Source organism: Hyperolius riggenbachi, chromosome 1, assembly GCF_040937935.1.
Source record: "Hyperolius riggenbachi isolate aHypRig1 chromosome 1, aHypRig1.pri, whole genome shotgun sequence".
NCBI lineage: Eukaryota > Metazoa > Chordata > Amphibia > Anura > Hyperoliidae > Hyperolius > Hyperolius riggenbachi.
Genome location: NC_090646.1, coordinates 463,972,516 through 463,986,940, shown reverse-complemented (window position 1 = coordinate 463,986,940; position 14,425 = coordinate 463,972,516). Strand labels below are relative to the sequence as shown.

General features: G+C 44.2%; 1 protein-coding gene across 3 annotated transcripts in view; it reads left to right on the top strand.

Moving 5' to 3' along the window:
* Positions 1 to 388: 388 nt before the first annotated feature.
* FANCG (FA complementation group G) overlaps positions 389 to 14,425 on the top strand; it is a 37,016-nt gene continuing 22,979 nt past the window's right edge. For all 3 annotated transcript variants that reach the window (XM_068239489.1, XM_068239498.1, XM_068239480.1), the window contains exons 1-2: positions 389 to 766; positions 9,790 to 9,947. In XM_068239489.1, the coding sequence (XP_068095590.1) occupies positions 9,855 to 9,947 (93 nt within the window). In that variant the 5' untranslated portion in view covers positions 389 to 766; positions 9,790 to 9,854. The remainder of the gene's footprint in view (positions 767 to 9,789; positions 9,948 to 14,425) is intronic.

Genomic DNA, 14,425 nt, shown 5'->3' with positions numbered 1-14,425 from the left:
AATATGGTCACCCTACAGTCAGTGACATGACTGTACTCTGTTAAGTGCTGGGGGGGGGGGGGGGTTACAGAGTTCAAGATAGTATAGAAAAGAAAGGGGAAGGAACAGTAAATGGCAAAGAAGAGAGAGGAGGAGGAGAATTGCAGTCTCAGCTGTACTGTTCATGTTGGACATGCTTAGGGTAGGAAAGACAAGTCAGTAATCAGCAGCAGCCCCATCCCTTCTGTAAGTGAACTTATATTTATTGCAGCTATCTGACTGCAGATATCTTTATAATTGCTGTTACAGTACTTGCCTGTGACAGGTTTAAAACTTTTTTTTTTGTGGCATATTTACCACCGATGGCAGCTCTTCTTGAATCTCCCGGCAGTGAGACTGTGTGTGTGTGTGTGTGACGAGCAGGAAGGGGGCGTGGCTGCACAACACACATTCAGCCTCTGCATCAATCAGGCAATCAGAACAGCCAGGCTCTTCCTGCAGAGTTACTAGGAGGACCACACCAAATGTCCTGCACAAAGGGGGTGACAGCCTGGCTGGGGAAGAAACAAAAAGCTGGATTGCTGGAGCTAGTGCCTGATCTGTCTAATCCGCCATAAACAGCACTGTGCACACTTCCGTGCTGTGCTGACTGATCAGAGGACAGGCAGGGAGAAATTCCATTCACCCCCTCCTCCTCCTCCCGGTGCAAGGTGGGCAAGTCTAAAGGACTGGATGTCATGAGAGAAGACACTTCGGAGCTGCAGAGAGATGCAGCATGGGGAAGATAGTGAGTGCTGCTAGGTGTAGAATCGTGTGAGATTTTGCAGATGAGTGCTTTATGTGTGAATATATGCTCGTTGCATGTGTGTAATGTCCCCCTGGTTTCATGTGGTATTTGTGTGTATGTATGTACTGTGATGTAACTAAGGAACTTGGGGCCCCACTGTGAGTTTTACATGGGGCCCCTAGCATTCTATTGATATGGAGCCTCAAAACCTCCCAAGGACAATTGCAGTGTCAGAGAGATGTAATTAGGAAACAGTAAAAGGATACCTTAGCGGTAAATAGATTTTAAAAAGGACACCTAGTGTGTGTATGGGGTGTTCAGCGGAGGCAAATGCACCTCCCGTGTCCTGGCGGCTCCCTCCGTTCTCCTGTACTGATGCCAGTAGTCTTCTTCCTAGTTGGTGAGGTCAGTGACCTCTGACCCGGACATGCTGCCCAGGTGCAGTATGTCTGCTAGAGTGCCTTGTGACCGCGCTCCCCAGTGACGCCATATGACATCAGCGTGTTTGCGTATATGCAAGGTGCTCTAGCGGACATACTGCACCTGCGCAGCATGTCTGGGTCAGAGGTCACCAACCAGGAAGATTACTGGCATCAGTACAGGAGAGCGGAGGGTGACGCTGGGACACGGGAGGTGCCGTAAGCCTCTGCTGAACTCCCCATACACACATTAGGCATACTTTTTTAAATCTATTTACCGCTAAGGTATCCTTTAAGTAATACTGTACTATTATTCATTGCACATATAGAGGTGTTAATTATCAGCATAGCACTAATAAGATGAAGAACTCTAGCTCAGGGGCCCTGGTGTGGTCCTAACCTGTGCATCCCCTATTGCTACACTACTGTGTATATATGTAATGCTTGTGTGATGCATGATGCTCTTATGTGTAGTCTGTGTAAATATATGCTGGTAATGTGTGTATTTGTTTATAGTTATGAAATGTATGTGGTACAGAAGGGGGTTAAGACCGTCATAAGGGAGATTGGGGTTGAGACACGAGGCAGTGGTGGTATTGCTGTGTGCAGACAGTGCACAGAAATACTATCATTACTACCGCCAGGAGTGTACCTTGAGTTACACTATTAGCGTGGCTCGCTGTACTCAAGTAACGCCAGCGTAGCTACAGTCAGTAATAACCTAACTGGCCAAGGTACACTCAATAATGGTACATTTGCTGTGCGCTGTCTGTGTACAGCAATATTACATCTGCTTCGTGCGTTCATGAAGTATGCATGCATGAGGTGGCCATACTTGGGGTCCTTCAACTTCTCTAGGAGCGTGATCAAAGAGGGTGCATGGAGAGGATATAGAATGCAATCTTGCTCATACAGGTTCAGTCAGAGCTTTGAATGGGGACAGAGCTCAGAGGGGAGGTCGGCAAAGCTGAGTGACCATGGAGCTTATGTGGGCAATGAAGAATCCCCAGGTATGGCTATCTGGTATATTTAAACATAGTTCAAGTACCCTCTACAGCTGGTTCAGAGGCGGGCATCAGCACAGGATGCGCGTGTGTGTGTGTGTGTGTGTGTGTGTTTTTTTGGCTGTTGTCAGGCAGACTGTGCATTAAATGCAGACCCAGCCTCTGTGTGCTATTAGGATTCTTAGAACCCACCTCGGGTTCTCTTTAAAATCTATCACCTGATCCAACTGATCCCATGCTTCTCCGTTCTTCTAAGAAGGGCCATCCCTACCTGGCTGGAGATGAGCAAATAATTACAAATTTCCTGTAGACATGTAGGTGCATTCTGTTGCTATGGAGGTGGGATAATGGCTTGGCCGAGTCAATCTGGCTCACCGGATTCTTCAGCAATGCATCAAGGCAGGTTTACACACGTTAGATTCTCGACAGAGGCCGCCGGTCTGGCTACAAGCAGACCATTGCTCTCTGTGAGTGTAACCACTACAAAACTAGTATCATTGAAAGTAGGGATGGTCAATGAGATGCAAATTTATGCAGGTTGAAAATGGACCAATTGAATGTTACCTCAGCAGGATTTGATTGGTTAATTTTCAAGCTGCATATTTTGCAAACAAAATTTTCATTATGCTGCATCAACTCAAAATTATTTGCATCTCAGTGACCAACCCCAATCGATTTCAGCATCCACTTGCCGCCACCGGACATGTCCTCCATACCTCCCCCCCCCCCTTCAAGCCACCAAATGAAGATGAATACTTTATTTGTCGGTGTCCGCTTCACACGTGACCCATGTGGTTGCCTGCGTACTGCACGTGGGCGGGTGTGTGACGCCACACGTGCCCACGTGCAATACACGAATAGCCTTGTGGAGAGGGAGGGGGTGTGTGAGGAAGAGTGCGGAGACATTGGCTGACACCGACAGGCAAAGTATTTTATGCATCGGGGGGTGGGGGGAAAGGGCACATTTTACACGTCGGGGGACAGCGCCGGGGGTTTTGCCACTCGTCCGGATATCGAATGCTGCTACCATTGCACACCTGATTGAGCACGTCGGCCTGAGATTTTACAGGCTGATTGATTCAACCAATTATGGTCCGAAATTGGTCGCATCATCCATCAGGTATGCTCTTGGCAGCACCGATTTTCATCCAATTTGATTTAATAATCTAATTATATGGGTGATCAGCCTACAAGTCAAGTAATGTGTGGGAACCTTGACTGCCAAAAAAAAATGTGCAAACAAGTGGAGAGGTTGGCTGGTATGTTTGTATAAATCCTTTTCAGGCAATGGTTTGGTAAGGCTTAGGCCCCTTTTACATTTGCATTGCGTTACCCTGTATTACCGCAGGTTAACGCAATGACAGGCGATGGGGCCTAGCACACTTACCATGTCGCGCTATAAGTTTCTGATTCCCCACTGCAGAGTCAACAGCTTGTTACCGCCGGACTTCCACGGCAGCAGTAATGTAAGTCAATAGGCAATGCATACCTTTTAAAAAGTGATGTGCTTCCTGTCCAGCAGTGAGTATGTCACTGGGCGAGGGGGTCGGCGCTATGCATATGACCCTGTCAGCACACTCTGCCGCAGCGTCATATGTTAGTCATTTTTTGCTGTGGGATGAGGCAGGGGCATCGCAAAAATTAGAAAAAAAGCAGGGCTGTGGAGTCGGTCCAAAAATCCACCGACTCCGACTCCGACTCCTCAGTTTAGGAATCCAACGACTCTGACTCCGACTCCTCGACTCCGACTCCTCTAATTTGCATATTACAATTTTGTTGATTAAAAGTATGTAACATGAAATTCGTCTCTTAACTGCCAACGCTTAGGAATTTTACAAGACAACTGAAGTGAGAAGGATATGTAGACTACTATATTTATTCCCTTTAGACTAAAACTAGTCCTTGGTAAGAGTACTTGAAAAAGGTACAAACTGGAACAAAGAACATCTATCAGGCCCTAGGCAATGTAAGTGTGGGTACATGTAAGAATGATGTGCAGGTACTCTGCAGGGGAATGAGGAGATTCTTCCTCTATTACACATTCTTCATGCACAATCTGAACCAGGTTTATGGGTGACAGACAACACCTCTGTGTTCAATGTGCACAGCATTCTCAGTGGATTCCCTGCAGCTCTGTGGGGAGTGCATATGTAGAGTATAGTACTACTGTGTAACAAAGTAAACCTGAGACAGATGAAATTAAAGTTTTATACATACCTGGGGCTTCCTCCAGCCGCCTTCAGGATAATCAGTCCCTCGTTGTCCTCCTCCACCACCTGGATCTTCTGCTATGAGTCCAGGTACTTGAGCCAGTCGGGCGTAGTGCGCATGCACACACTCCGCCGCCAGGAGCATACTACACCTGTGCAGCACTATTGCGCAGGTGCAGAATGTTCCTGGCTGTGGGAGCGGCATGCGGCCGGACAGCGCTGACTGGCTGAATTACCAGGACTCATAGCAGAAGATCCGGGTGGTGGAGGACAGCGAGGGACTGATTAGCCTGAAGGGGGCTGGAGGAAGCCCCAGGTATGTATAAAACTTTACTTTTCATCCGTCTCAGGTACCCTTTAATTTGTAGTCACCAAACCAAATTTTAACATATCAAATTATTTGATTTCATCAGCAAAGGGAGTGCATACATTTGCATAAATCAGCATCAGTGCAGAATTATTTCCATCTCATTGACCATCTCTATTAGTGACACAGCTACACATCAGGCTTTATTCTTACAGCATAGATGTTATTTAGTATATATAAGAGATTCCTGTGTACACATCATATATACAGCCACAATCAGATATGTATATCTGACCTTAAAAATACGGGGACTGCTTTATTGAAGCAGCACAAGTAACTAATTTTGATTGGTTTATTTCATTTTTGTGGACTAAGCACAGCTATTACTGTATATATACTGTATATATACATTATTTTTAATGACTATTATCTGAGAAATAGAACATTTTATCATATTTTCTATTTTAATTACAGTTACAAATTCATTAGGAGTCGGAGTCGGAGTCGGTGCATTTTTTCCCGACTCCGACTCCGACTCCAGGCACCCAAAATTGCCCGACTCCACGACTCCGACTCCACGACTCCGACTCCGACTCCACAGCCCTGAAAAAAAGGTCATAAAGGAAATACTGAGAATCCCCGTATTAAGAGGTGGACTAGTCCAAAACCTGCCACAACTGTCATATTTTTACTACCTACTGTAAGTGACTGCAAATAGGAAAAATTTAATTTAGAGTGCATTTTACTCTGGCAGAAATGTTTATCCTATATATGTATGTGTTTACATGCATTTTAAATATTGTAATGTTTTTTTTATTAAGGGGCCCATACATTGGTCGATTTCAGCCTTCGATCAATAGAATCGATCTACAGAATCGATTGATTGGAAATCTGTTCTTTCAAATCAGCAAATTGATCAATTTGGCAGCAGATAGATGGCCCATAGAGTTGCATTGGGTGGTGCAATTATGCATTTAGATCGATTTCCAAAAGATTTAATTCTGAAATCTATTGGAAATCTGTTCCTAGTGTGTGGCGCACATAAAATAGATTCCTGACAGATTAGACTTCACAGGCATCTGACAAAAATCTATCTGATGGTCGAATCTGCTGCAAATCTATAAGTGTATGGCCACCTTTAGTGGTGTTTTTTTTAAAGGAAACCTGAGGTGAGAGACATATGGAGGATGACATATTTATGTCAAGTAATGTCCTTGTCTTGGAGACATGGACATTACTTGACAAAGGAGGTACGCCTCCGAAACGTTGTACCTTAATATGTCTGTTTGTCTTTAATAAAAGTAAAAGAGCAAATTGACATGGATGGTGCCGGCCTACTTTTCATTTGAAGACTATATTTATTTCCTTTGAAACAATGCAAATTGCTTGACCATAATCCTTTTAGCAATAGATGCTGAACAAACATGCACATCAGAAGTATCTGACAAAAATCTGACAAGATGCATGCTTGTTTCAGGTGGGTGATTCAGACACTGCTGACCAGAAAGATCAGCAGGGTTACCAGGCAACTGATATTGCTTATATAGTAGCAAATATATCGGCGCCAAGGGACAATGGAACCGCCGCTGAGAAGAACAATGTCCAAAAGTTCAGAAGTCAGGCATACATCAAAGGTCAGCGCAGGTTTAGAAAGTCATTGTATGTAGGGAATGGTAAATTCTTCACCACAATATATCAAATGCTCAGAGGTAGGTATCCGCCAAACATCAAAACTAGAAAAGGCTTACCAGCTCCCAACAACCCACATTATAAGGTTGTGAAATGGCTCATGTCACAGATAACGTCCAGGGAACATCAGACGTCGTGAAGATCCAGTGGACATCCGTGTGGAGGTAAAGTTTCAGGAATTTATATAGGAAAACAAAAACGGCAATATCTAAGCGTAACCCGTTTATTTAGATAAAATTTCTTTAAAAGGCAGTAGACATAAAAACGATAACTCACATACGGGGCCCATAAACAGGGAACCCCAGAAGATTAGCGCGCATGTAATGGTCAATCGAAGATCAATAGACAATGGTGCCGCCTGTTACCTTCCCTAACTGATATTGCTTAACTACTTTCACCTCCTGGACGTAGAAGCTACGTCCAGGAGGCCACGTGCGCTCCCGCGGCCATCTGCGCGCGTGCACGGATTGTTAGCCCAGGAATCAATGAATCAGGCCATGGTGCCCGATCACTGATTCCTCTCCCCCCGCAGAAAAAACTAGGCTTCTCTCGGAAGCCTTGCTTTTTCTGCCTCCTACGTCCCTCTAAGCCAGTGATGGCTAACCTTGGCACTCCAGCTGTGACAAATCTACAAATCCCATCACGCCTCTGCCTCCCCAAGTTATGCTTAGAGCTGTCAGAGTATTGCAATGCCTCATGGGACTTGTAGTTCCACCACAGCTGGAGTGCCAAGGTTAGCCATCACTGCTCTAAGCGTACATGTTACGCTTAGAGTGACGTCATGTGAACAAGCCTAAGGTTGCCATCTTGTGGCCAAAAAGTAAAACTACATCTACATTAACCACTTTATCCACCGCTACAGTATATCTATGTCATCTGTCGCACCCTTCAAGCCACAATGACGTAGATATACTGACTATATTTGCAGCCCTGCTGTGCACGATCGGGTGCGCTTCAGAGCGCACCACCGGCACTTTCAGCTGCATTACTAATTGGTAAAACGGAACATGTTCCCTTGTAGCCAATTAGTCCACCCCCCTCCCATGAACGATCGCTGCAGTAGTCAACTGCAGCGATCCTTCATCTGTCCCCCTCCGTGCACAAATCATAAAAAAAAACTCCAGCAAGCAGCCTCACTCACCTTACCTCGTTCCTGCGACTATCCTGATGTTCTCCGCTCTGCATTCAGCCGCGTAATGCCGAGTATCCGGGTCCCGGCTGGATGACGTCATCAAGCCGGGACCCCGGTAACCGGCATTATGCGTCTGACTGCAGAGTGGGGACCGGAGGCTCAGACTTCAGGATAGTCACAGGAACGAGGTAAGGTGAGTGAGGCTGCTTGCTGGAGGTTTTTTTTTTTTTTTTTTTAATGATTCGTGCACAGAGGGGGCTGTCTGATGGGGGGGACGGGGACATCTGGCTATCAATAATGAGGGCAGGGGGTAGGATATGTAAAGGGGGGGTACACATTTATTAGGGGGCATCTTATTAACTAAGGGGAGGAGGATTTAATAATTTGGCTCATCTGGGCACCTGGGCCATAATCAAATACTAGGAGCACATCTGGCTTTGATGGGGGCAGCGCTAATCCTGGGGGTACATCTGGCTATAATGGGGTGATCCTGATCCCTGGGACACATTGGCTGTAAAGAGGGGCACTATCCTGGGGGAGCATCTGTCAATCTATTCTGGGGTTGGCAAACACAGGGGGACACATCTGGCTATGCCGGGGGGGGGGGGGGATATTGGGGACAGATCTGGTTATACTGGGGGGGGGGGGGTGATACTGGGGACACATCTGGATATCTATACTGGGGCAACTTTAACTAGTGGCACAGTTTTTATGTCAATAGCACTTTTTATTTTTAAACAGAAATTTGTAAAAATTGAGAGAGAATGCATTTTTTTAAATTTTTTCCCCACTTTTTCCCATTAAAATGCATAGAGAGGAACATTTTACTTGGTACCAAATACCCGCCAATGAAAGCTTAGTTTATCTTGAAAAAAAACAAACCGATATATAGATCATTTAAGTGGCACGAGTACAGATGAAGTTATTGCTGATTAAAAAGGGACACCGCTAAAGCGTCAAAACTGCTCTGATCCATTAGGGGAAAACAAGGTCTGGATGCGAAGTGGTTAAAATATATATATATGTTAAAATATATATATATATATATATATATATATATATATATATATATATATATATATATATATATATATATATATATATATATATATATATATATATATATATATATATATATATATATATATATATATATATATTTACATTAAAAAAAAATTAATATTTACATCTCGCCCTCCCAAAAATACCCAAATAAAATGTTTAATAATAAAAAATAAACATTACAATAAAAAAAACAAATATTTACCTAAGGGTCTAAACTTTTTAAATATGCATGTAAAAATGAACTATTTCTATTTTTATTTTTATTATAAGCTTGTAAATAGTGATTGATGCAAAATGGAATAAATGCACTTTTTTATTTCCAAATAAAATATTGTCGCCATACATTGTGATAGGGACATAATTTAAATGGTGTAATAACCGGGACAAATGGGCAAATACAATACGTGGGTTTTAATTATGGAGGCATGTATTATTTTAAAACTATAATGGCCGCAAACTGAGAAATAATGCATTTTTTTCCGTTTTTTTCTTCTTACTGTTAAAATGCATTTACAGTAAGGTAGCTCTTAGCAAAATTTACAACCCAAAGAAAGCCTAATTGGTAGCGGAAAAAACAAGATATAGATCAGTTAATTGTGATAAGTAGTGATAAAGCTATAGGCTAATGAATGGGAGGTGAACACTGCTTGGATGCATAAAGTGAAAACGACTAAGGGCTGAAGTAGTTAATTAGAAAGTGCTGATGTTTTGCCTTACTGATCAGTACCAGGGTAGTATTGCACCGAGCGTTTAAAGGACCACTCCAGCGAAAAAAAGTAAGCAGTTAAAATCTGACAGAACCAACAGCTTTTCAACTAGTCCATTTCCTCATGGGAGAGTCTCAAGGTTTTCTTTTTTTCAATAGCATTTCCTGAACGGCAGTTGCTAAGTCTAACTGCCAAAGTAGTGTGCATGTGAGTGGGGAGGCTGGCTAGTATCTCACTGTCTTGGCAGTTAATCTGCCTTTCAGGTAATGCTTTTAAAAAACAAGAAATCCCTGAGAATCCCCCATGATGAGATGGACTAGTCCAAAACCTGTTGGTTCTGCCAGATTTGAACTGCTTACTTTTTTCGCTGGAGTGGTCCTTTTAACATCCACAATCACTGCACCAAAATTGATGTACCGAACCAGACTGTTGTTAGCATTAGAATGAAAGGGATTTATTGTTAACATAAATGTCTTCTCCATCTTTAAAGGTATGAATCATTTGGTCAGTTTTGTCCCAATGACTTAAAATCCTGAAGATAATTTGGACTATAAGATGGACGTTGACTGTGAGATGGACATCGCTGAAGATGAAAGCCTTCTTACATTATGGATGAAGGAAAATAATGCAATTGTCAAGCGATGCAAAGTAATGACTGTGCGCTTTATACATTTAATTGCTTAGTCCATACACACCTCCAATTTTTATCTGCAGATGACTGAGCAGTGTTACTACCTCCATGTAGTACGAGAGCCAGCAGATTTTAAATATTAATGCTGGGAATACACGGTTCGTTTTTGGGGTGATTAGATGGTTAGATCATTTCCGACATGTCCAATCTCCCGTTCTATCGTTTTACCGCTCGATTCCGGATAGAAGTGAATGGAAAAAGATAGAAAAATGAGCAGAAGATAAGAGACTCGAGTGGCAAAATTGATCGAGCAGAGAATCGAGCTGAAAAAACGAACCGTGTATGCCCACCATAAAGCTGGGTACACACGGAATAACAGTCTTTGAAAAATGAAAGATCAAAGATAAATCTGCAGATAATCTTTGAAAAAAAAGTTCACAAAAGACCTTAAAAGATACAGACGAAAGATATTTATCTCTAAGGCTAGTTTCACAGTGGTCAGTTGTATAACTAATGAGTTTATAATGACTGTGAATTGCAATTGAGACTAACCATAGACTTTAATACAATGGCCTCAATTCACTAAGCCTAACTCCTGTCTTTTATAACTCTTCTGAGCTGTTTTACAGTTATTACAATTATATCACCATGGTGATAACTGTAAAACAGCTCAGAAGAGTTATTAAAGACAGGAGTTAAGCTTAGTGAATTGAGGCCAATGCCTGCATGCAACGAGTTAGAATAACACGATCTGCTACTGTGCACCGCCCCATAGAATTGTATGAGCAGTGAGTTGACATGCAGAATTATTCTGCAACGCAACTGATGCACTGTAAACAGGGCCTCAATCTTTCAGATTCATCCCAGTGGATCTGATCTGCAGATGACTGTCCGTTAAACACACACACACACCTGATCTGCAGATGACTGTCCGTTACACACACACACACACACACACACACACACACACACACACACACACACACACACACACACACACACACACACACACACACACACACACACACACACACACACACACACACACACACACACACACACACACACACACACACACACACACACACACACACACACACACACACACACACACACACACACGTTTAAAAATCTGTCCCTCCACACCCCCTTTGGTAAAAAGTACGGCCAATATCCACCCATGATTATAAAGCTGGATTACATGAAATTTAATGAAGATGGTTTGCAGACATCATGGGTTTATTTTGGAAATTGTAGTCTCTTATGGCTTTAGTTAAAGGGAACCTTAACTGTGGGCCCAAAAAAAATTCACTTACCTGGGGCTTTCCCAAGCCTCCTGCAGCCGCCCTGTGCCCGTGCCGGTTCTTCGGTGCCCTCCGGTTTCCCTCCGCGGCTAAGTTTCGTTTTCATGCGGGACGCGCTTTACGGCTCTTTACGATGGGGAATGCGGAAGAAGAGGACGCTTTGCCGGAGGATGACTGGCAGTCGGCCGAAAACGAAACAGCCGCGGAGGGAGACCAGAGGGCACCGAAGGACCGGCGCGGGCACAGGACGGCTGCAGGAGGCTTGGGAAAGCCCCAGGTAAGTGAATTTTTTTGGGGGTCCACAGTTAAGGTTCCCTTTAACCTCCTTAGCAGTAATCCCGAGTCAGGCTTGGGATGGAAATCTGCAGCTCAGGGCAGTAATGCCGAGTTGGATCCATTGGAGGTGTGGATGTGCAGGGCTGCCGCAGATCTGTCAAGCGGTATGATTTTTACCGTCTGAAAGCTTATTGGGTCTCTTGAGCTTGTAAGCACATGACCCAACTTAGGTGGGCTAAGTGTAGGCCAGGTGTCACTGTTCTTCAGAAGCCATCTTTGTCAAACCAGAACAGCCACCTCTAAACAGGATTGAAGCAATTAGTCATCACTTATGAGTTTTTACCTGTTTACCCTTGAGGTTTACACCTTCAGCTATGAAACACAGAGGGCTCACAAAGCGGTGCTAACCCAGTAAAAGACTTTAGGCATGATAATCATTGCACCAGGCTGGTAAAAAAGCCAGTTTAGGCGTGATAAGTTTAGATAAGTTTAGATCGCGCGCAAAGCATCGCTATTAAACTCAGCGCAAAACTTTTGATCAGCTGTGCACTGCGGTGCGAACCCAGTTGGTGCTTAAACTTATCACGCCTAAACTTATCACGCCTAAGGCGCCCAGGTCCTGCTGGACCTCGCACTTCCCTCCTGTTAACCTTGGGCAGTCCAAACATACTACTAATTGGCCATTGTACTCGGTCACGAAGGTTCGCCTCATGGGTGTTTGCGGATCCCCACGCCATACGCAATTTTCCTAGACCTTCCACTATAACCGACTATACCATAGAACTGACCGTGCTATGTTTCTTATGTTTTTTCTGTGTTTTTGTTATAGCCACTTTTTTGCTTTCTAGAGCTGATCTTTCTAGAATCTAGAACGTAATTGTAACTTTATACTTTGTGTATTTTATGATCTCTGTTGCCCATGTTGGGCTAACACAGATATGCTAAGTTTTGTTATAATGTTCTCTCTGCTAATTTGGCACTTGACTGCCAAATAAAAGTCTTTGAAACTAAACTTATCACGCCTAAACTTATCACGCCTTTGTTGAACTTTGACACAGTCCGCTTCTGGCCTTAAACCCCCCCCCCCCCCCTTTTTTTCTTTTTACTTTCCCCTTGATGGAACTACCCTTTTGGTCTGGGCAGTGAATCCCCCTGCACTTACCTGCTACATAACACTACCCTGCCTTACGAGAACACACTGGAACTCTCGGGACGGATAACAGTGGCCTACCCCCAGCATGAGTGCCAGTTTTGTTGGGGAACTCTCTGCAGGGAGGGGGGGGGGGGTATGTCTTCTTTTGTGCTTATTTGACAACGCACTTGGGAAGATGCCGGTCTCTTTTTATATTATGGGCGTACCTGCCTAACCATTCGACACCTTTACGAACCGGCTGTTCCTTACATTACTTTGTCTATGCAATTTGGTCTAAGCGGGACTGCAGTTCTCCTAAATGCAATTTTGTGAAAGGGCAGTCGCATATGTACTTATGAATATGTTCTGCTTGTGTGTTTGGGACAAGGGGGGGGGGGGGGGGGGTGGGGGGGATGTAAGTTATGAATCTATGCTGCACTGGGGGCTCCTTGGGCTGGCACGCACGCATGGTCGTTCTCTGTAGTTCTGCGGGTCGGGAACCAAGCACCTTCGAGATTGGGTTGAAGCTGCAGGGAGGGACTGTAAGTATTAGGTTAGGGGAAGGGAGGGGGGGAGGATTAGCGTTTAAAAGGGAACATGGAGTCTGGGTCTCTTTCTCTGCCACTATAATTTCTATATTGATCAGCCGCACACTCTCTTACCACTGTGACTATGGCTAAGAGAACGGAACAGCTCAAAGTCACTTTATGGAACGTTAGGGGGCTGAACTCTGCGATCAAAAGATCCCTGGTTTTTAATTTCCTCAAAAAGCATGCTCCCCAGATTATCATACTAGTTGAAACTCACTTAATGGGCAGCAAGTTACTCGCGCTAAAGAAGCCTTGGATCAGCAACTGCTACAATTCATCTTACTCTTCCTACTCCAGAGGAGTTAGCATACTGATCAAAAAAGGATTACCCTTTCAACTACTTCATTTAGATTTGGATGCTTCCGGCAGATATATACTCATGCATGCTAAGATTCATGAAGTACTGCTAGTTATCGTCGGGATCTACAACCCCCCTCCAGGCAATCCTGACCTCCTTCATGAAGTCGCACAGAAAACACTAGTTTTCTCCACTCCATACAAAATTTATATGGGCGATTTTAATATGGTCCCATCAACTCAGGATGACAGGTTAACACCCAGACCGTCGGAACCGTCGCACTTGTTGGACTGGTCATCAGCGTTCTCACTCTGCGACGTCTGGCGCTGGAAGCATCCAAACACTCCGGGGTACACATGTCACTCCTCCTCATACCGTACACTGTCCAGAATTGATTTAGCATTTACGACCTCGGCAGGTCAGACGCTAGTCCACGACATTGCACTGCTACCTAGAGGGATATCGGATCACTGCCCAATAGAACTCACACTAGACTTAGGTCCGACGCACTCAGAGTTTGTCTGGAAACTAGCACCCCACTGGCTAGAAATTCCTAGAGTCCGCTACGCGGTCATAGATAGGATGAAGGAGTACTGGCAACTGTCCCATGAACCCGTGCCATCCCTGATTAAATGGGATGCTCACAAAGCTGTCACTCGGGGGGCTTACATATCCAGCATAGCTGAAGAAAAGAAACAATCACAGGTCATCCTGACAAACCTAGAGCAAAAGGCAGCAGAGGCAGAAAAACAATACATAATCCACAAATCCGACTCCACATATGACACATGGCAGTCGGCTCTCCTTACCCTTTCTACAAAGCAGCTAGACTATACCAGACAAGGCATTCAGGCTAGAACTGTCAAAATCTTCGAGCACGGAGATAAGACAGGAA